This window comes from Echinops telfairi, unplaced genomic scaffold (genome assembly GCF_000313985.2).
Source record: "Echinops telfairi isolate 266 unplaced genomic scaffold, ASM31398v2 ScPeMD7_7400;HRSCAF=8409, whole genome shotgun sequence".
Taxonomy (NCBI): Eukaryota; Metazoa; Chordata; class Mammalia; order Afrosoricida; family Tenrecidae; genus Echinops; species Echinops telfairi.
In genome coordinates this window covers 7,052,491-7,075,046 of record NW_022111300.1, presented here as the reverse complement: position 1 = coordinate 7,075,046, position 22,556 = coordinate 7,052,491, and the positions used below count along the sequence as shown (strand labels likewise).

General features: G+C 40.3%; 2 protein-coding genes across 9 annotated transcripts in view; one reads left to right on the top strand and one right to left on the bottom strand.

Annotated features, from left to right (window-relative positions):
* The window catches only part of ESCO1 (establishment of sister chromatid cohesion N-acetyltransferase 1), a 63,087-nt gene extending 57,308 nt beyond the window's left edge, over nucleotides 1-5,779 (top strand). For 3 of the 4 annotated variants that reach the window (XM_004702900.3, XM_045296089.1, XM_045296088.1), the window contains exons 11-12: nucleotides 4-191; nucleotides 4,622-5,779. In XM_004702900.3, the coding sequence (XP_004702957.1) occupies nucleotides 4-191; nucleotides 4,622-4,769 (336 nt within the window). In that variant the 3' untranslated portion in view covers nucleotides 4,770-5,779. Of the gene's footprint in view, nucleotides 1-3; nucleotides 192-2,717; nucleotides 4,152-4,621 lie in introns of those variants that run through there. The other variant, XM_045296090.1, reaches the window with a different exon arrangement.
* The window catches only part of GREB1L (GREB1 like retinoic acid receptor coactivator), a 343,344-nt gene that overhangs the window by 38,741 nt on the left and 282,047 nt on the right, over nucleotides 1-22,556 (bottom strand). For 3 of the 5 annotated variants that reach the window (XM_045296083.1, XM_045296086.1, XM_004702899.2), the window contains 6 exons: nucleotides 21,367-21,532; nucleotides 19,976-20,203; nucleotides 18,780-18,921; nucleotides 17,960-18,160; nucleotides 14,110-14,248; nucleotides 8,756-12,495 (listed from right to left, as the gene is read on the bottom strand). In XM_045296083.1, coding sequence (XP_045152018.1) covers nucleotides 12,332-12,495; nucleotides 14,110-14,248; nucleotides 17,960-18,160; nucleotides 18,780-18,921; nucleotides 19,976-20,203; nucleotides 21,367-21,532 — 1,040 coding nt within the window. In that variant the 3' untranslated portion in view covers nucleotides 8,756-12,331. Of the gene's footprint in view, nucleotides 1-8,755; nucleotides 12,496-14,109; nucleotides 14,249-16,451; nucleotides 16,488-17,959; nucleotides 18,161-18,779; nucleotides 18,922-19,975; nucleotides 20,204-21,366; nucleotides 21,533-22,556 lie in introns of those variants that run through there. The other 2 variants (XM_045296084.1, XM_045296087.1) reach the window with 2 other exon arrangements.

Below are 22,556 nucleotides of genomic sequence, written 5' to 3'. Positions count from 1 at the left end.
TAGGGCTATAGAGTTATAGAAGAGAAACTTCCAGTTACTGGGACAGAAGAAGAGAAAGTTCGATTTGAAAGGCAAAAAGCCTGGTGCTGCTCAACATTGCCGGAGCCTGCTATCTGTGGCATCAGTCGGATATGGGTATTCAGCATGATGCGACGCAAGAAAATTGCTTCTCGCATGATTGAATGTTTAAGGTAATTTCAGTGTGATTCTTTAAATTATTTTCAGCAGATTAGGACTTAGGGAAAGTTGCAGAACAAAAGATTGGCATTTAATTTATCTTAAATGTATAATACGCTATATCTTATTTTGCATAAGATTGTCACCTTTGGATCTGTGTTCATTTAACTCTTATTTGTAACCTTTAAGCCAAAATGTACTTGTTTTAAGATATATTTGATAGTGGAGAATTTGATAGTGGAGAATAGGGGAAAGCAATATGGTTAAGTTTCTCAGTAGTTAAACTCTTAGGGAAACTTATATTAAGAATATTGTTTGTAAATTAAGTCTCTCATTTTCTTACTTTTACCACGTGTTTATCAAAGGTATAAAAGGCAGGCCCAGACAGTAGTTTCTGTTCTATAAAGCATATGGAAAAAGGTATCATTCAAATAAGAGTTTTTTAGGCTCATATATTGATTTTGTTTATTTATAGAATTCCTATTATTTGATGGTATGGTTTTAAAATATAATAATGTACGTCATCCTTCTTAGTTTATAAATGTGTAATGATCTAGAATGGCTCAGGACTGACCACTTTTTTCATTACCATGTGTTTGGCTCCTTAAGAAGTGTGCCTTGAAAAATTCTACATGTGGACATTGCTCCTCTTTTAAGCCCTATAAACTTAGGTCTTACGATACCATAAGGTGGTTCCAGTGTATTTAAAAAAACAAAACAAAAAACCAGCCAGTATAAGTATTGCTTTTTGTCATAGGCTCCCAAACTTATTTGGCCTACTGTTCCTTCTCAGAAAAATAATTACTCCGCTAGTAACGAACAACTTCTGTACTATAGCCCATAATCCAAGATAGAGGTGTCTGCTTTTGCAGCTGTCTGGATTGACCAGCTGCACCGCCAAGGGGTCATATCGCCTACTTTGGGACACACTGCTCTGTATGATAATGAAATTACCACCGAGGTTCCTGTTAAAATACTTCATTCGTGTATTTCTCCTTCTTATATAGATCTTCCTCTTAGTGTCCAGCATGTCTTCTAAAGTTGACAATATGAAAGTTTTTCTAATAGTCTGTATCCTTGATAAATTCTTTGTTTCTATAGTAATAACTCTATGATAAAATTCATCTTTATTTTGGGGGACAGTAACTTGACCAACCAGCATCACTCTCTCATTTTAGGGTAGTTCTATCACATTTGAAGATATTCCATATCCATTATCTTTCCCTCCACCTCTGTCAGCCAGTAATCTGCGTTTTATTTTAATGGATTTCCCTATTATCCACGTGATAGTGCTTCATCTATTTTTATTGTCTAAAGATATTCTACTGATCACATTTTATTTTTCCACTCATCACTCGATGGGCATTTGTGTGGTTTATACCATTTTGGATATGGATATTATCAGTAAAGCTGTGAACATCCCAGAATACATTTTTGTGAAATATACTATGATTTCTCTTGCTTATACTTAAAATTGGAATATACTTGCTTGATCGTATGTAACTCTGTTTACTTATACTTGCTGGATCTTATGTTAACTCCGCTTAACATTATGAGGAGCTGCCAAACCAGCTGCACCATTTTATATACCTTCCTACTAGCAACAGATGAGGGTTCCAATTATTCTTCATCTTATTTTTTTTTAAATTTGAGCTATTCTAGATGGCAGAGAGTTTGGTTTTTGGTTTTGGTGAATGTTAAGTGGTATTGGAATTGTAGTTTTGTTTTACATTTCCCTAATGAATGATAATGTTGGCCTCTGCAGTATTATTGTACACCTTATGCCCACTGCCTTGGAGTTTTCTCATAAAAAAGCTTAATTTAGTGCCAAAAAGTCTATGCCAACTTAGAGTGACCTTTTAAGAAGGGTAGAATTGCCCTGTGAGTTTCAGAGACTAATTGTTACAGGAGTAGACAGCCCAGTCATTGTGCTAGCCTCGCAGGTACCCGTCCAACACTTAACCACGGTACCACCAAGGCTCCTATTCCAACTCATTGTGACCCTGTAAGGCAGAGTGGAACTACCTCTTCCAGTTTGAGGCTCTAAATCATCCTTAGAGCAGATAGCCTCATCTCTCCCACTGAGCCGCCGGTGGGTTTGAACTGATAACCTTAATTGTTAGAAGCTCAACACCTAACCCATTATACAACCAGAACTACGTTGTTCATCTTACCTTCGTATTTGACTAAAAGTTGAGCCTTGGGGTGGAGTGAGTTCAGGTTCATTCATGAAGTGTGAGGTGACTAAGGGCTGTAGTCTAGAGGAGCCCACCAGTTTCTGTCTACCCAGCAATACTTATTTATTTTATTTTTCCTATAATTTGGTCCAACTTCATTCTTTGGCCATATGGTTATCTGCTTGTGCCAGGATCATTTTGCTTATCTCTAGATAAGCAAAACCAAAGATTATGTATGTGAAGAACATGAAAAAAGTAGCTCACACAGTTGGAGAAGTGGTTAAGTCTTACCTGGTTTAAGTCCATGGGTAAAGGGTAAGCTGGAAGTTTTTTCTGCATGTTTTTTTTTTTTTTTTCATGCAGCTGCATGGGCTGACAAACTAGGAAGCAAGGAGATGGATGAGTCAACAGGAAGAGGACAGGCTGGTGGAGGAATCCAAGACCAGCAGGGTCATGACTTTTCCTAACTTGAGTTGGAGGAGTTGACAAGCCAGGAAGCAGGAGCAAGTCAGGCTTGTGCCTACAGAGTTGAATGAATCCAAGACTGGCAGGCAGTATGGTGGGTCTGTAAGCCAAATATACGATCCAGACCAGTAAGAAATAGGGAAGCTTCCCATAGGAAGCAGGAGCAGGAGACCTGGTAGCGTTGTGGGTTACATGTTGGGCTGTAAACCACAACATCAGAAGTTTGAAGCCATCCTCCGCCCCATTGGAGACAGATGTGAGGCTTTCTAGCTCTGCATAGAGTTGCAGTCTCAGAAACCCGCTGGGGCAGTTCTACCCTGTCCTTCAGGGCTACTGTGAGTTGGATTGACTTTATGGCAGCAAGTGTTTTGGAGGCCATAAACCCAAGAAAACTTGTTTCGATTGCAGCAGGACTGTGACCTGAGAAAAGCTGCACACTCCCCTAATCATCTTCTGCTCACAGCTAATTCCATCATGGCGTTGTTGACATTATATTAGTTCACATCATGGGAGAGGCTTCAACTGCCAATGGCCTCTTGTTTAACACACACCTAATGAGAACAGTTATTCATTATCCTCGGCACTTTGGTAAAAAAAATCAATTGGCTGTAAATATGAGGGTTTACATCAAGACTAAGATCTGTTCCATTGATCTACTTGTCTGCCTGCCCTACACTGTCTTGAATATTGTAGCCTTGTAATTTGTTTCGATGTCAGGAGGTATGAGTTCCCCAACTTTTTTTTTTCTTCAAGATACTTTTGGCTATTTGATGGTGTCCCTTATGTTTAGATATGAATTTTAGGATCAGCATTTCAATTACCACATAGATACAAGCTAACTGTAAATTAGTTTGGAGAATATTACAGTCTTAATATTAGGTCTTCTGAGCTATAATCTTCCATTCCTCTTTAGATTTTTTTCTCTATGCAATCTTTTGTAGTTGTCAGTGTACACAACTTGAATTGTTTTGCAGCTGTTAAATGTATCCTAAATTAATTTTTCTTTAGAATGCTATTCTAAGTGGAATTGTTTTAATTTTAATTTATTTTAAAAGTTGTTACTTATACAGTTGATTATGGAATATTGACCTTGTGTTCTTCAATTTGGCCTGAACTTGTTTATTAATTCTAATTTTTTTAGGAAGGGATTATTGCAGTATATTCTATATATAAGCTCATGTTATATGTAGAAAGATTTTTCTATTTCTTTTGAAGCTAGGTATTATTTATTCACTTTTCCTTAAATTGCCTTGGCTGGATCTTCAATACAATATTGAATAGAAGTGATGAAAGTAGGCATCCTTGTCTTGTTCCTCATCTTCCAAAACTCACTGCCATCAAGTCCAACTCATTGTGACCCTAACCAGGGTTTCTGAAGTTCTAAATCTTTATGGGAGCAGATAATTTCATCTCTGTCTTGTAGAGCAGTTGGTGGATGTGAACCACTGACGTTGTGATTAGCATAGATTAGCACCACCACCAGAGTTTTCTTTGTTTCTCACCCAAAGGGAAGATACTTAGCTTTTCACGATTAACATTTATATTCATTGATGCCTTCATCAGGTAGAAACAATTCTTTTCTGTTTTTTGTGTTTTTATCATGAATGCTTGTTTTTATAAAATAGAAATTTATCTCAATATATTAACTTTGAATGCATGGTTATTTTTAACAATTTAGAACACACAGCATTACCTAAAAAGTTTTTCTAGTCAAACTATTTCATAGATTTATCTCAGTTTAACAATTGGAAATATTTACATGCTTTATTCTACCTTTCTCTCTCCCTTCTTTTTAAAAATAGGAGCAACTTTATATATGGCTCATATTTGAGTAAAGAAGAAATTGCTTTCTCAGATCCTACTCCTGATGGAAAACTATTTGCAACACAATACTGTGGCACTGGACAGTTTCTGGTATATAATTTTATTAATGGACAGAATAGCACCTAAAACAAATTCTTGCCTATAGTACTAGAGGACATCTACTGAAGAATGGACTTATTGCTGACTTAACCAGGAACTAGGGCCATTTTTGTTACAATGAACTCAGGACTGGCAACAACCATTAGGTTGTTCCATTTTCATAAAATTGGAAACAATGCAGTAATAGCTTATTGTTGTTTTGTTTTTTAAAGAAGATATTTTATTATCTTTTACAGAAATTTATGATTGATGTATTTTATCTATAATTATTTAGACATGTTTACATGCAGCAAATTGTTCATAGTGGACTGAAACTAATGCAAGGACTGTATGGTCTCGATGATAAGTATATTTTGAAGTTCTTGATAGGGGAATATACCAGTGTAGCTTGGTACTGTACTTTTTATATTGATCTGCTGATAACAGTTTATAGGTCTCGAGATATTTATACAAAGCAGAAACCAGTGTTTTGAGATGTCAGGAGGGGGCCATATTATTGTGGAAAAGACTTGCAATATACTTTGCCACCACCCTCACAGAAAAGCTCCAAAATCTTAGAATTCTGAGTTTACACTATTTATTTTCTCCTTTCCTATCCTTAATAGTGGGTAGAGGTGGTAAGTGGTCAAGAGTTCAGACTAGAATTAGGAAAGTATCCTCTAAAGTTCATTTTTCTTTTGTTCTGGTTGCACTTAAAAAAACAACAAAGAAACAACCCCACCCCCACCCCCGCCTCCGGACAACTTGGCACATTTAGGCTATTAACAGATCCCAAAGAGGTCTATAAAATCCTATGGAATATTTTCAAGGTAAATGTAAATTACTTGGTATCTGCTGTGTTACTCCTTAGAAATTCTACACTGAGTATATGCCCTTGTTATTGGACTTCATTTTGATACTTGTCTGTCCTTCATAATGCCCTCTACTTTTAAAGGGCTTATATGTTAAACTGCTGTGGCCTTTTACAATATGTATATAATGTAGAATAAAATAAAAGTACTTGATAGCTTTTTTATGTGATAAATGTTATTTGCTAAGATGTGGTGTGGAAAGTGTTGTCATTTGTGCATTTTCAGGGAGTTCCTTTGGCTTTGAGCCCTTGAAATATGATTACAACATTAGTTTTTTAAAAGATTGTTTTTCACCATTTTGCCAAAGGATCGCTAAACCTGCAACTGCTCAACTGAACTTAATCTCCAGTAGACAAAATTACTTCTGATTATTTTAATACCCTGATAGTTTTCTGGTCTCTCAAACAAATGACCACAGATGGTATGGTTTAACTTCTATTAATGAGATGAAATTACTTTATCGCCATTAAAAACCAGCTAAATTTTGTAGTTTTTAGAGCTAAATATTAGGATCAATACACATCTGATCCCCTTCTAGAATTGATACTTGAATGAGATGGATCATGACAAAGAATCTGGGGGATAGTTGGGAGTTATGTTTTGGGTAATTTAGCAGATTTGGGAGTACAGAAGGATTAGATAGGAAGGTCTGGCAGAATTTTTAAGGTCATCTATTTATCTGGTACATAGTTGGATATGTTGGTATAGTGTTCAAGAGAAGTTTGGACTGAACAAATAAACGTGTGAGTTCTTTGAAGGTTTTTAAGAGATTTACCCTGGAATTTATGTAGTGGGAAGGGCAGGAGAGAGTTGTGAAAAATAAGAGTCTCAAAAAAGAGTAACTGGAAAGGCATGATACATGGTAAGAGTGTGGTAGAAACCAAGGGAAGAATAAAAGAATGATCAACGTTGTCACCCACAATTAAAGACTAAAGAGATTCCAAGTGAAGTTAAGAAAAGAGCCGTTTCCATGGCGTGGTAGAGGGAACAGTAGCCACAGTGAGCATGGCCACAGTCAAATTTCCAGAGGTTTATCTAATTGCTGTTGTATAAGGATGCCTATTTTTTGGTCAGCTGTCCTCAATTTATTTTAGTGTCTGGTATAAAATAGTATTGAGGAACTATTCAATTTTATGGGGGAATTCAATAAATTCAGTGATGATTAAAACACAGATGGTCCTGTCTGCATGGACATACGAGGTTTTAGTTTATTTTGCAATAATTATAAAAATATTTTGTAAGTTCATAATAGACAAAGGTGAACTTGGTGTATCTTCCAGACACCTGAATGCTTACAGGAAAGTTAGTGACTACAGCTAACATGTAGCAATATTTTAATCTTGCATTCTTACTCCGCATGACCTCTTATGCGCTAGATAGGAACACTGATATTCTTGCCCAGCTATATTCCAATGAAGATTGCTGAGCTGATCCCTCAAGTGATGTTAACAGACACACAACCAGTCATGGCTGTTGGGATTTCTAGCAGCAAAAAGGAAAATTCTGTCTTAAAATAAACCCTAATCCTCCCTTCCTCAACGCCAATAAAAATTTGTGGTCCCACACTCCCAGGTGGGACCAATGTGAGTCTTTGAACCATAGCTAAAAAAAATGAGACCATCTGGTATCTCAACTACCACTGGCCCTAAAGATAACGACATGATCACAGTGCCTGTCATTGAGGTCCTAAAGAGAATGCCTCGATGCCAAATCACCTCCAAACCCAGACCACCTTCCTTGATTTGCCTTTCGGAGCATCAGCTCCTTACAAAAGAGAGTCACCTCGCCCATGAGTCTTACCGCTACCTCCTTTACACTTTGAATTTTGTGCCTACTTCACCTAAACTGCCGACTTTGCAAAATGTTTATGCACTCTTCTGAAGTAGAAGGTGCAATTCTTTGGGAAAGACTTTGCTCTCTTCTTTGGATCTTGTGGATTTGAAGATGCCCCCTGCCTGTTCATCATGTGAGACGCAGAACTGAAGACCTGCCCAGAAGTGGCTCTAAGGCAGAAGCGACTGCACTGGAGCAACCGAAAACCGTGTTCCGCATTGCGATAGAACTACACCACTATTTTTAGAATGCATTTGTTTCTGCCATCTTTTGGAATAAAATTTTCTGTCCTCTAATCAGATATTAAACTATTTATAGAATGAAGGTGTGGTCAGAAAACAACCCATTACTGTTACCTATCTTTGCATCTGTTGTCAGTCACTGAAGTAAATTTTTAGCACTTCACACAGATTTCTTGTGTGAAAGGATTTTTTCCTCAGAGGCTTTGCTTGGGAAGTCGCTTTAGTGGTGGTTTTTTTCTCAACGAAGCTGTGATTTTATTATGTACTGGAGTCGTATGTGTTGGCACCAACTTGATGGAAGTTGGTTTTTGGTTTTTCGTTGTGGGGGTATCTTCTGGACCCAGTTTCCACAACGAGAGACTTGAGGGACACTGTTTCCCGAGGTTGCTGGAGGTCTGGGTACTTTGGATAGGAAGGTACGGTAATCCGTCTAAGACAGCTGCTTTGGAACACATAAAGAGAAAGGGGCAGTCTCTAGTTGCTTCTGAATCTGCCATCACACTTATAAATATGAGACTTCAAAAAGTTTGCAGAAAAATGAACTTAATTTCCATAAAATATTTAAAAATCTCTCCTAGTTATTTTCTTCCTTAGGTAAAGGCCAGGACCTCTGGCACAAAAACATGTTTTTGTACAACTGTAATACATCTATTGTCATCTACATAATTGAAATAATTTTTCTGAGACCAGGAAAAGTATTTGTATGAAAATTAATTTAGAATAAATCGGAGTTTAATACCTTGTATCATACCACACAGTTGTGGCAACCCAAAGTTTCTGTTTCTAACAACGGAACCAAGTAAGTTTAGTTGCCATCTATAAAGACTGAGAATGTATTAATGTTATATATTTAACATCTCAATCATTTCTGGATCTGCCGTTCATTATCATATGGAGATGTGAAAATGGGCACAAAATGGGTAGATACCTTGTGTGAATTTTTGTTTTTTGTATAAGCTACAGGTTTTTATTCAACATTTTAACTAGCACGTCCTTGGACTGTTGTGCCAGGATCGTGGAATCTTGAAGTTGGTAGCAGATGCCCTTCCACAGCCTTTGGTATGTGCAGAGAATCAGAAAGTTAAAAGAAAATGAACTATTTTTTATGTGTGTGCGGGAGGGAATTTTAATACATTCACCAAATTAAAAGACAGTAACACTGTAAAAACAACTTTTAAGACAATTTAAAATCATAAACAAAATGTGAGGTAGACCGACTAGTGAAATTCACCAACTTTTGGTTAAGAAAAATTTACAGTAATAAAGTAACACAGGTGCCCCCTTTTCTAAAAATCACACACACAAAAACAATTGCATAAATTACAGCCCCAAAAATTGAAATCAATTTTCATTCTAATTTTTAGTTTACATTCAGTATTAACCTGTATGAACTGTCAAACATGCCAACATTCAACAGGTCTATAGGTAAATTATTATGCTGGCCTATTTAATACATTCATACCACATCAATGTTCTAAGGGATGGCAAGGCTTAAAGCTGAACACACCAAGATAAATATTAACAAATCATGGTGTCCTGTACTTGTGCAATTTTATCCTTAAAGGAGAAGGACCCAAGGTTCACTAAATAATTATACTGATAAGGTGATTTTAAAAGATCCAAGCCTTAGTAAGGCTGAATTTGAGACGAATAGGCAAGGTCAATTTGGGTTTCTCCATTGGGACAATGGTCTAATTTTGGCTTTATTCTGGCATTTTTCTTCCACACAATTAAATAGTACTTAAGAGGTTACAATCATTTCGATTTTTTTAGAGCACAGCCCTAGCTTAATGTGGAATGTCTGCATTCAAAATAACAAAAAATTTAGACTATGAAGTCATAAAGCCAGAAGAAACCCTGAGAAGCCATTTGTCCCAGGTAAAACTTTTAGAATTATTTCAAGTATTTTATTTGTTCTACATAGTAAAAGGTATTGCACAAATAGTGGGTTACTTGATATGGTCCCCCTTAGGCCCTTCCAACAAAACAGGAACAATTGAAAAACATTCAATATATTATCCAACCTGCTATACAACGTACCTCTTTGCAAAAAAATTCTGCTGTATTTTCAAAGTATATACTATAAGGCAGATCTCTGAAGGACAACTAAAAATGGGGTTAAAAGGAATTGTTCGTTTCAAAACACATTTAAAGCATAACTAGCTGTTAAAATCAAGAGGACTGCAAGCCATTTTCAGCCTTTTTACTTTTCACTAGCTGTAAACTTGTTATCCCAAGATAACAAAGCTGGGTAATTATTTGTTCTAAGTAAGTGTAGGCTTAGTAGGCCTTTCTCAGTAGTTTCAGGTCATGAACAATACACAGCTTCAAGTAAAAATGGCCATTTTAAGAAGGGGTAAAGTGGGACAGACAGGCTAATAAGAAAAATCCCAAAGGATTGCTTAATTAAGAGAACTGGAGTAATTTAGAAGTAAACATCCACTTCAAAAATTTTTTAAGTAAACATCCAATAGACTTGAGAAAATTTGTAAGTAGAAAGCAGGTTTCCTACTGTGAATTCATATTTGACAAGTTACCAACTGCCACTTCTGACTCACCACAGCCCTTGTGTGTCAGTACTCTTGTGTCGTCGCAGGTTCTCAGTGGCAGATGCTTCGCAAGCAGATGGCCAGGCCTTCTTCTGAGGCTGCTGCTGCACAGACTCAGATGTCAGCCTTTTGATGAGCAAGCCAGACCATTCATACCACCCAGGGACTCGGGACTCCACTGGACAAACAAGACCCAGCGGCCACTGCGTCCATTCTGGTTCATGGCCATCCCGCTTAAGTCCCAGTAGAACTATGCTACATAGGGCTTTCAAAGGCTGCTCTTTCAGAAGTAGATCATCAGGCCTTTCATCTGAGGCTCCTCTGGGTGGTGTCAGCCAGCCATCTTTTCAGTTACCAGCCAACTGTTTAAACTGTGACCTACTGAGATTCCATTGGACAAATGTCCCCTCTTTTAACACTGGTGGGTCAATGATAGAATTCCAGCCCTCCACACAGGAGACTTGTTTGATTTCCAGCCAGTGTACTTCATGCCTGTCTTGTCACTGGGGCTCTTGCATGTTGCTGAACAGATTTCAACATGGCTTCTAGACCCTTAAGAGAGACCAGGAAAAGACCTGGCAGTCTCCTCCCAAACATCAGGCAGTGCCTGTGGAGCTCAACAGCCAATGTGTAACGGGTTTGGTGCAGGATCAGGTAGTGTTTAGTTCCTGTATGCTATTTCAGTAGCAGCTAAAATTTCTAATGGGTTAAAAAGACTTTCAGTGAATTATTCCTTACTCTTCACATAAGAATTTCTAGTAGGATCGAGTCAAAACAAGTCTCTCCTTATGGCCTGATTTTCTGTTCCCACTTCAGAATTTCTGTGTTGGGTTCAGTTTAAGGCAGCTAATATTCAGTGTAGGCTTTAGAGGAAGCTTTGCTTGAGTCGTTGAAACAAACTCGTTCCACTCCACGCAAAACCTCCACCTGACATTTATTTTGGTTGTTGAGTACAGGCAGTCCCCAGGTTAAGAATGGCTGACTTAAATATCACCATAGTTTGAAACCAATCCCTGTCAAGCATTACACTTTTGGAGTCCATAAAATGGTTCCTAATAGCCAATGGACACTACTTGCAGTGCATTATGAAAACATTACTGAATTATTCATGGTGTTTTAGTGTATCTGGAAGTGTTTTATAGTGTTTTAGGCATAAAGACATATAACTATGACAAATGTTAGCCCGACATTAGGTATGAGTCATACCTAACTGAACCGACAACATACAATTCACCTTGCAAAGACAGATTTCCGAACAGAAGTCATTTGTAAGCTGGGGACTGCATGTACTTCATTCCTACTAAACGGTGGGTGTGGGCTATCGGGACAGTTCGTTGTTGGCTCACCTAACCAGGTTCTTTTCCATATGCTCATAGCCATGGTGCGCGAAAGACTGAAACCATCTCAAGAGAATGGAAAGCTCAAAGGTAATAAACTAGGAATAGTGGCATAAATGTACCTAATAGATCTGTCAGTCAGTTTAAATAGTAAACTTTAACTCCTGTGGAAATTTTGCCAAAGGTTTCAATACATATAAGATAATAAATCTTAAACTAACACTGCACAGAGAAAGACAAAGCTACTTCTTTTTTTTAAATACAAATATCTTCTACATTCTATCTTTTCAGACCCCTGAGTAATACTGTACCAAGGTACAGATCTGAAGAGAAACTGAGGATTCAAGCCTCAAACGTTAATCTTCAATTAATTTCACACCAGCGGTGTGAGTCTCACGTAACACATTCAGACTAGATAATGCTGAAAGTCAAGTTTTCCCCCTAACCTGTAGTAGAAAAAACAATGCAAATGCCCATCATTCTCCAATGTATACCTCTTCAGGATCCCGTGGGCAGACCTTGTCCTAGAGAATTGCATAACTGCCTAGGGTAGAGTTTACCTGAATCCAAGGTCCTGTCATTGGAACTGAAGGAGAGTGATGCCCCCAAAACCTGCGTCAGATAGGGGAGCTCTTTGGAGAATAGACAAATACGTTGCACTTTGCTCCACAGTGATTGTACTTTAAAGGAAAACAAAACAAAAAAACCCCAAATAATTGTTTCGGTTCCACCTCACCTAGGCATCCCCTTTGCTATTTTGGTTCTCTTTTAAAAAGTTCATACATGTCGTCCAGTAAGAAAATAGAGAGGCTTGTCATCACTGCTGTTGGCAGTTTGAAACTCGTCCCGGAGGCGGAACTGCCATTCATCTTCAAGCTCTAAGCGAACAATGGTTTGGCGCAAGGAGCTTCTGTCTTGGCAGATGACACACAGGGTAGCACCTTCAGAAAAAAGGCAGGCAGGGTATCTTAGGTTGAGACTGAAATCACAAAGAACCTTACCACCTCTCTATCATTCTGTCATGCACATGAATATCTGAGAGCCAATGTAAAATACCCAAACCCACAGCCACTGAGTCGATTCTGACTCCTGGCAACACTCTATAGGAAAGGTTCCCAAACTTACCGTATATACTTGTTTATAAGCTGAGATTTTCAGCACATTTTTTATGCAGTTTTTGTGGTAAAATTAGGTGCCTCAGTTGATATTTGGGTCGGCTTATACTTCGAGTATATACGGTAGTTGGCTTATGTCCCCCTTTTCAGAATTAAAATTACTCAGTACCCCCTGGCAATTAAAAAACGTTTGTTCTCTAACCTATGATGCAGTATAAAGCATAGGAATACACTTTTGGAGCCTCCTTGAATGGTTCCAGTGCCCCCTTAGCAGGTGTTATTGCCCATTTTGGAACACTCTGCTCTATAAGGTTCTTGAGAGTACAAATTTTACAGGAGCAGACAGCCTCATCTTCCTCCCTCCAGGCAGCTGGTGGGTTTAAGTCACTGACCTGTGATTAGAAGGCCAATGCTTACCCTACAGTGCCACTGTTAACGTTTCTCAGATGCCCCTCGTGGGCAGGGTTTCTCAACTGGTAGCCTGGATAATGCTTTGCTGTGGAGCAGTGTCCTGTGCCTACTCAAGGTTGTTTAGCAGCATCTCTGCCTTTTTAGAGTCACCAGAAGCCAGTAGAACCCCCTCTCCCCACCCCTCAGTTTTGTCCACCAAAATTGTGTCGAAACCTCAGACTCACTGCCATCGAGTCAATTCTGACTCATAGTAAGCATGTAAGACGGAGTAGAACTCCCCTGTGGGTTTCTGAGACTTTAAATCCTTACGGGAAGTAGAGAGCTGTATCTTCTGAGGAGCACCTGGTGGTTTTGAACTGCTAACCATCAGTGTGTAACCTACTGTGCCACCAGAGCTCCTCCAAGGTGTTTTATATAGAGAGAAGCAAATATACAATTTCCTTTCTTAACAGTACACAATATTTGGAGCCTCGTTTTCTTTTTTCCCTGTCACTGTCCTTGAAGGTCCTTTTGTGAAGGTGTTGAATCTGCAGCTTGTTCTTAGGCTGATAGAACAGCGCACTAGAGAAGCAGCTACTTTTGCAGTGTGATTGTAAAAAAAGGCTCATGTCGCCTGTACAAAAAGTGCTGTGGTTGATGCAAACACTATGTTGTTACAGTTACATTACTGTAGATTGTGTAGTTAATCCATGTTTGATCAGGCTCATTTAACATTTTTATTCAAAGTAGGACATGAGAAGCATTATATCTATTAAATCTATTTTGCATTCATTGTTCTGTTTTAAAGTTAATCATGGCAGAAGCCTTTTAAAAATCACACAGCTGGCTATTCATCTATACTCACAGTCTGAAGATAACAATGACTGTTCCCTCCACCCCTTGTTAAATCAGTGACCCTGGTTTAAAGGAAGGACTCAATTTCTTGGCAAAGAAAATCTGTGTTAAAAGTATTTAAGCATCTTTCACCTTCATATTTTGCCTACCGGAAACCAAGAACACTCACAAAAGTAGATACTAACGTTGACTTACCTTTTAGAAACTTAAATTTCTTAAGAAGATCAGCACCTACGAAAGAGTCACAGAGGTACAAGAGGAGTCCACTGAAGAACACCCCTTCACAACTGACATTGCTGGAGTGGGGTCTGGAGCTAACGTAGCAGGTGGCCACCTGAAATCACCAAGCAGAAATAGCATTTTCATTTCACAGACAAGCGTAACAGCGGGGGTCAGTGTCTTTGTAGTGTATCTATTTCAGAGTAAGGTAATGTCAATGCTCTTAAGTGCTTCATTACACTGGTGGGTGGGTGGGTGGGTGGGTTGGTGAGTTGGATTTTCAAGCCTGGGATTGCTTTTGTAGAGCCATCAGGTTGTAATTTGTGTATGAGAGAAATTGGCAAGAAACAAACCCCTGCAAGAGTGAGTCTGCAGAAACAAGTGCCTTCTATGAAAAGCCATACTTTTAGAATAAATGAAATGCTTATATTGAAAATTATAAGAGATTTGTAATGACCTTTTCATTAGATAATGCTTAAAATTTCAACTGGAAATGCTTAAATAAGCACATAATCTTACTTTCTTTTACCTCTAAATGGCTTTTTCGTACAGAACAAAACTTCACAAGAAACATGGGGAAGTAAAATCATCGCAAGACTGATTTGACAATGGTGCATAGGCCAGTGTGCCTTTGCTCAAATGCTGTGTCCTCCATGGGGTGGCTGCTTGACACTGAGCAATGGATTCATTTCTCTGTACCTCAGTTTCCTCATCTATAAAGTTGACATAACAATCTTGTTTTCAGGGCTGTTGTGTGAATTTCATAATGGATATCACTCAAAAGCATTCAGTAAGTCTTAGCTGTTATTAGTAGTGGCACTGCAATTGTGTGGTCTAACAGCAGGAGTGCTGAACCCAGGTAAGAGTATTAAGAAGGCTGGGCTAGATATGAATGTAACTTATGTACATATTATAAAAGGGATTACTACAGCCGATGGTTTAAGGTCTGCCCATCCAAAATGCTACAATTCATGGGCGAACTCTCAGATTAATGAAACATGAACATGTAAAATGCTTATACTGTTCGATTAAAAAAAATCAGTTTCCCAAGTGGAGTTTCTTAAGTTGAATACAGTTTTAGATTTGTTAAAGAGGGGTGTCGTCATGAGCTTTGTCAATGCACACAAAGAAAAACACCTGGAAGGCAATAAAAACTCACATCTACTGAGTGATGCACAGCAACCCTGTATAGGGTGGGAGCAGACAGCTTCAACTTTCTTCAAAGGAGTAGTTGGGCTTGAACCACTGATCATGTGATTAGCAGTCCAATGCTTACCCAGCAGCAAGCACCACTAGCACCAGCAGAGGGAAATATAGTACACCAAAAGGCTAATTCACAAGTGATTTCATTTTTTCTGTATACCTTTTATTTTTGAAAATCTTTAACAAGGAATGTATAAGGGATTACCCAATAAACACCAGGTTCCCCACCCCAAAAGCTATTTCAATTAAAAAAGCAAACAAACAAAAAACCTTATCACCTTCCAAGTACTCTCCATTACACTTAATATATTTGCCAAATCTGCAATCCCATTCTTGGTTTCAAACATCTGTGGATGGCTGCTAGCACCTCCTCATTTTTTCCTTCATCTAAGTTGTCAAATCACTGTTCTTTTGTGTCCCTCTTCATTTGCAGAAACAAAAAGTCGCACGGAGCGAGGTCAGGTGAATAAAGTGCATGGAACAAGAGGCATGCTGGTTTTTTGTTTTGCCAAAAACTGGCACACTGAGATGGCTGTGTGAGAAAGTGCATTGTCCTGGGTGGCAAAACCAGTGCCCCATCTGCCACAAATCAGGCCTTTTTTGTTGCACACTTGTTAAGCTCTTTTCAGAAACTCTAAATAGAAAAATTTATTAACAGTCTGACCTGGTGGAATAAACTCCAAATGGACAATCCCCTTCACATCAAAAAAACCAATGAGTATCATCTTGAACATTGATTTCACTTGAGGAGCTTTTGGGGGTGAGGTGACAGCTGCATCGTCTACTGGCTTGACTGGTGTTTGCTTTTGGGATCTTAAGAATAACACCATGTCTCATTACCAGTAATGACCTTGGACAAAAAGTCCCTTTGGTCACTTCAGAGCTGTTCTTTCAAAGTATGGCATGTTCTACTTTACACTCTTGCCTAGTCGGTCAGAACCTGAGGCACAAATATAGCAGTGACCCTTTCATCCCCAAATCTGTTAAAATTCACTGAATCGAGCTCCAAGACAGTCCAGATAACTTCTCCCTCTCTTCAACGGTCTGTCGTTGGTCTTCGAGCACAAGTGCATGAATTTTGTCCACATTTTTGTCCATTCAGAAAGTTGATGGATGTCCAGGACGAGGTTTGTCATCAGTCAACATTTCACCTTTTTTGAAACGAAAAAAACCACTCGTACGCTTGAGTTTTTCCCAAAGCACTGCCCTTGTAAGCTATGTTCAACGTCACAACAGTTTCTGTGGCATTTTCTCCAAGCAGGAAACAAAATTTCACAGCCACATGCTGTTCTCTTAAATTGGCCATCACGAAAGACGAGGTTCAAGTGCAATTGCATTTATGAAAAAATTCACTGTGACCACAGAGAACCTTCCCAGGCAATGCCACTGGATGCCTAGCTGGAAAAATTATACTAAGAAAGCTCCACCCAGCTGAGCTTTTTTCTGTTTGTGTTTTTTTTGGTACCCTCTCGTTTGTTACTTTGATGAATAGAATATAATAAAGTTAAAAGCAAAACTCATGGTCGGTCCCAAGGGGACACTTGGTGGCAAAAGCCTTTAAGAATTGAGGGGCCTCGTCCACACGGGAAGAGCACACCAGCCTATGCAACCACGAGGTGTCGAAGGGATCAGGTGTAAGGCATCATCAGAACAAAAAATCTTACCATAGTGAATGATGGGGGGAGTGCGGAGTGGGGACCCAAAGCCCATTAGTAGGCCACTGGAGATCCCCTTGCAGAGGGGTCTCGGGGAGGAGATGAGCCAGTCAGGGTGCGGTGTAACGATGATGAGAAGTACAGCCTTCCTTTAGTTCCTAAAGGTTTCCTCCCCGCTCCCACTACCATGACTCGAATTCTATCTTGCAAGACTGGCTAGACCAGAGGAGGTACACTGGTACAGATAGGAACTGAAAATACACGGAATCCAGGATGGATGAGCCCTATAGGACCAGTGGTGTGAGTGGCAAAACAGGGAGGGTAAAGGGAGAATGGGTAGGAAAGAGGGAACCGATTACATGGAACTGTGTGTGACCTCCTCCCTGGGGGACAGACAACCGAAAAGTGGATGAAGGGAGACGTCGGACAGGGCAAGATATGACAAAATACCCATTTATAAACTATCAAGGGCTCATGTGGGAGGGGGGAGCGGGGAGGGAGGGGAAAAATGAGGACCTAATGTCGGGGGTTTAAATGGAGAGAAAATGTTTTGAGAAATGATGTACAAATACGCTTTACACAATTGATGTGTGTATGGATTGGGTTAACAGTTGTATGAGCCCCTAATAAAATGTTTAAAATAAATAAATAAATAAATAAAAGAAACAAACAAACAAAAAAAGAATTGAGGGGCCTCAGTTAGTACAGTCTGAGACATGTTATGACATGAGGAGTTATGACCCGTAGGCTCTTCAGAAGGGGACTTAGGATCCAAGCTATGGGTGTTCACTGGTCTATTATTGAGAATGAAATAGGACAAAAGGACAATTGCCATCAAAATGTTCAGAGCTTTACATTAGTAATTATGCCACAGGCTACTTCCTGTCTTATGGTAAGCTTTTGAACAGGAACTAGGAGGGAAAGAAATAGATGTAAGCTGATACAGTACCCCCACCCCCTCCTTTTACCTCAGGTCCAATGTTCAGGTAGCAGTCAATGGCTAACACAGGGCTCTTGAAGTTGCGGATGGCTTTGGGGAAGAGTTTGTATGAGGCGTGCTGAAGGAACTTCTCCAGAAGAAATTGCGCAGGTGCTGCCAGTAGTGTGTGGTCACTGTCTGGTGCACAGACATACTGAAGGGGTAAGATGGGTGCTAAGCTGTCTGACACCTGAAATCAGAGTTAAGATTATCATTGGAAAACCCAGTGTCTGTGACCATGAAATGGGAAACCAAGCACTGCACTTTGTGTTGACTGTTGTCAGAGGAGTGTCAAATGCTAGATTCCTCTTCCCATTCCATGAGCTGAATGTAGGGGTTAAATCTCGTCCTGTCACAACTTAAAATGGGGCAACAAAGGTTCTAAACTCCATTGGCTAGTCCACAGCTTGCAAAGATACCCTTTAAACAGAAAAGCAGTGGGGGGGGGGGTGTCACAGCAATGGAGTCAACTCCTCACAGATTTTAATCTACGTTATTGTTGGTAAAAAAAGTGGGCAAAGGTCTCAGACAAATGACGTGATTTACATTTATGCCATATATTTAAAGAACTTAAAAATGAAAATGTTTATCATACTGAAACAATTGTTTTGATGGAGTTAAGCCTTAAATAAGGAAACTTGTGAGGAGATGAGACTTCATAGACCTGATGGTGAGAAAGGACTTACTCTGTTTCACTTTCCAGTCAAATGGAAAACCCTGCATGCAACAAAAACCAGGATTTGTAAAAAAGGCATCAAATAAATCACTGTGCTCATTTTTAACAGTAGAGCCAAGTTTTCAAAACTTACCATGATCTTAGGTTTTATGACAAAATCCCTTTGCCCTCCAACTTGTATATGCTTCTTCATGAGACTGAAGTTATTGAATCGGCAGATGAGCAGCCCACTACTGTTTGTTCTCAAGTTAAAATCAACATCTTCACAGAAATACCTAAATGACAAAACAGTACGTTTCTCAACTATAATTACGCAGAAAACGGAACAGCAAATATTAGGAGACATTGCCAATCACATAAGTATGTTTTCTTTAGTCCAAGTAAACACCACCAGCTTTTCTCCAATCCTGCCTTCATTAAGCTGGGCCGCTTATCATAGACCTGGGAAAAAACCCCTATTTGGGAATTACATCTGTTAAAGAAATGTGACTTGGGGGCACACATACTCTTAATTTCCCAGGGTTTTAGGCATTCCGGAACTGAAACAACACATCCTTACTACTACAGGGTGTGTAGGGAGGGATTTCCAGTTTTAAAATCCAAGCTAGCAGTAAGGTGAAACGCCTGCCAGAAGCCAATGAAAGCAGCACATAGTCTAAGAGCCTCCGGTTGGGGCTTAGTTGGCTGTGACGTTCTTCCTTGACTCACAGATTTTCCAGGAACACAAACACAGCTTATTCTGGAGGCAAGGCCATGGCTAGCCTGCTTATCCCCATCTGCTGGCTTCTCCAGACAGGATGCAAATCTGTGGGTGTACTTACACTTGACGAAGTAGAGTTCTGAGAGTGGGATACAGGGTTGATCTCACCTGTCTATCCATGCACTGATTGTATAGATTCAACAGTTTCATGCCTGATGTAGTTCTTACTGAATTATACGGTGGCTAAAGTAATGTTTTCTAAGCCTTTCACTTAATAAACCCTATTCCAAGTCAGTTTGAAGAGTAATGGACACTTTGGAGCATGTGATCCCCTCCCCTCGCCCACCCTGCGTTTCCTTATCTGTATCAAGAGTTTCTTAGCTTTTCAATTAATGACACAGACAGTGGAAGAACACTGCAGACTGGAGATTAGCAGAGACAAGACGGTGCCACAGTTGTTTCACACTGAAAAAGACAAGATGCCTTGCCTGAAAGGAAATGGGCTGTCAACAAGGAGAACTCCCGACTTTCTTGCTTTTGAAACAATGCAGTCAAAGGCTACAGTATGAATTAATTCAAAGCCGTAACAACACTGGATATTGAACTTGAATCCATTAAGCACGGCTTACCTGTTGAAGTCATACTGCACATTCTGGGTCAAGTCGATATTGAGGAGAATGAAGTCATGCACATGGCATCTGGAGAAGGGAGCCTTCAGGCTCTGCAGTGTCAACTTGCTGCTCCATTTCTGAACCCCCAGGATTGCGTAGTGGGTGATTTTTGGCGTGGCTTCGATATGCTGCAAGACGCTCTTCAAGGACACATTCTTACTAGAAACCCCTGCTTCTGTGGACTGGCTGTGAAATACAAAGTTTGCATAAAACGTAAATACCTGTTACTCCTCTCACTGCCACTGAGTCAATGCTGACTCATGGCGACCCCCCTGTGGGTTTCTGAGACTAGCTGTTTATGGAAGTCGAAAACTCAGACATTGTCCCTTGGAGCTGCTGCTGGTTTTCAACTGCTGACCATGTGGATTGCAGCCCAACACTTCAGCACTACACCATCAGAGTTCCATAATTATCGCTTGAGAGAGGGTGGTGTATGAAGAACCAACAGTAATTGATGCGCTCAGTATACAGTACTAATGTCTATCTGCAGTGACTCCAAGTGGCTGATTTCTTTGCACGAGCAGGGAACAGAGGAGGATGCTAACCCCAAGTTTCACTGCTGCATGCTGCTGTGCACTTTTAAGGCAGAGCAAAACATCCAGCCTGTGCTTCAGCGTGGATAATGAACCAGAAGATGCCGAAGAGGCAGCCACAGAAAGAAGTACATATGTTCTGATTCTGGAAATTACAGTGGACTAAGGATTATGAAGTACCACTGCTTTCAAATCCACAAGGAAAACAAGGCCACAGAACTTGAGGGCCTTGGATCATCTGGCACAGTGTGTGGGGAGTAGGGTAGAAGGGTGGCTATTGTCCTTTGGGGGCCATTCCTTTTTGCGTGGGAGTTTAGCATTCCCCAGTCCTAAGGCGCCATCCCCTCAATCCTCTCCCTGTAAAATACCCGAGTGCTTCCTAGCAGGGCAACACTGCCCTAGGGCAAGAGCCACTGATTCTGGCTGACCTATCATTTAGTAGGCGATGGAACTGAGGCAGAAAGGACCTGAATCCCTTTCATTGAAGATTGTGAAGAATCAGAAGCTAGAAGCCAGGCTTGCCGATTCAGAAGTCAGTACTCTTTCCAAATAAGCCAGACTGTCCCTCAGCAAATGTTTTGATATCTAACTCAAGTCAGGTTGAAGAAAGGATGGTCCAGGGGGTTTATAGGGCACACTGACCGTCTAAACATTTCCTAAAGCACCAATGATGTGCCAGTGAGGGTGGCATAGAAGACCCTTACCCTTTGGAAAGCTATGCCTCTCGGTCACTTCCTTGTGTAGCTGGAGCCAAGAGAAATATCTCCCTATAACATTGGGCCATACTCTCCCAGAACTGCTGGAACATACCACTACCTTGTTTGCTCTTGTACACTATGAATATTCCACAGGACACACGCGTCATCCATCACCACAATGAACGGCCAGACACACTGGCGTTTAACTCCCAGCTCCTCAAGGCGGTTCCGCTCCAGCTCTAAGTTGTGATAGGACAGCTCCTTAATGAGGAACCTGGCCGCACCTGCAAAGCAACACCAGCACAGCTTGCACATCTGACCAGAGCCCACCAACAGTCTCAGAGCAGTGTTTTTAAGGATCACTGGGCAAGTCTGTTGACATGTGGAGCCCTTGAGCCCATCACCAGAGGTCCAACGGAGTGTCGGTGGGGGCCAGAAAGCAGAGAGACTGCAGATGACTGATGAATGGCACCTGGAGGAATACTGCAAGAACCCAGGAACCCTGCGTCCAAGAGAGGACAAAAGGTAGCACATAGGGAAAGCACATACTGGTTTGCTGCTTAAATTGTTGACAAGAGGCTCCCTCAGTCCTGGGGCAGCAACTCCCATGTCCTGCAAACAGGAATGGGCAGTGCTAAGGTGAATGGGTATGCTGCCTCCCCTGTTTTAGATTTAGGAAATTGGAAGCAGTGTCTTCCCTGGAGAAGATTCTAGAAACTGGCTCCTTTTGCCTACATCTTTTTGCAAAGGCAGTATGGTATAATGAGAGCAGATTGGGGCCAGTCTGCCTGAACAATGTTTCCACTTTGCTTCTCCATCTGACAGATGGTGATAATCATCTATCTCGTGGTTATTTAACATACTCAGAACAGTGACTTACAATGACCCTGTAGGACAGTGTGACTCACTGTTGAGTGTTTCACAGTGATTCACTGTTGACTCACAGGGACCCTACAGGGCAGGGTAGAACTGCCCCTGTGGGTTTCCGCAACTGTAAATCCGTAGAGGAGCAGAAAGCCTCATCTTCTTTCTGTGGAGTGGCTGGTGATTTTGAACTGTTAACTCTGTGGTTAGCAGCCCAACAAGTAATCCACTAAGCTACTGGTGCACCTCATTTGTGTATATGTTAGCTTCATTCTCCTCTCCTCAAACTATTGCAACAATGGCAAATGTAGCAGGAGGCTCATTCAGTCCGACCTAGGAGGAGGAGCTTTCTTGTATAGTTCATAAAGGCACAGAAGGAGCCCTGGTGGTGAAAGGCCAGTGGTTCAATCACGACTTCTGTAGAGGAGAAAGATGTGGTGGTTT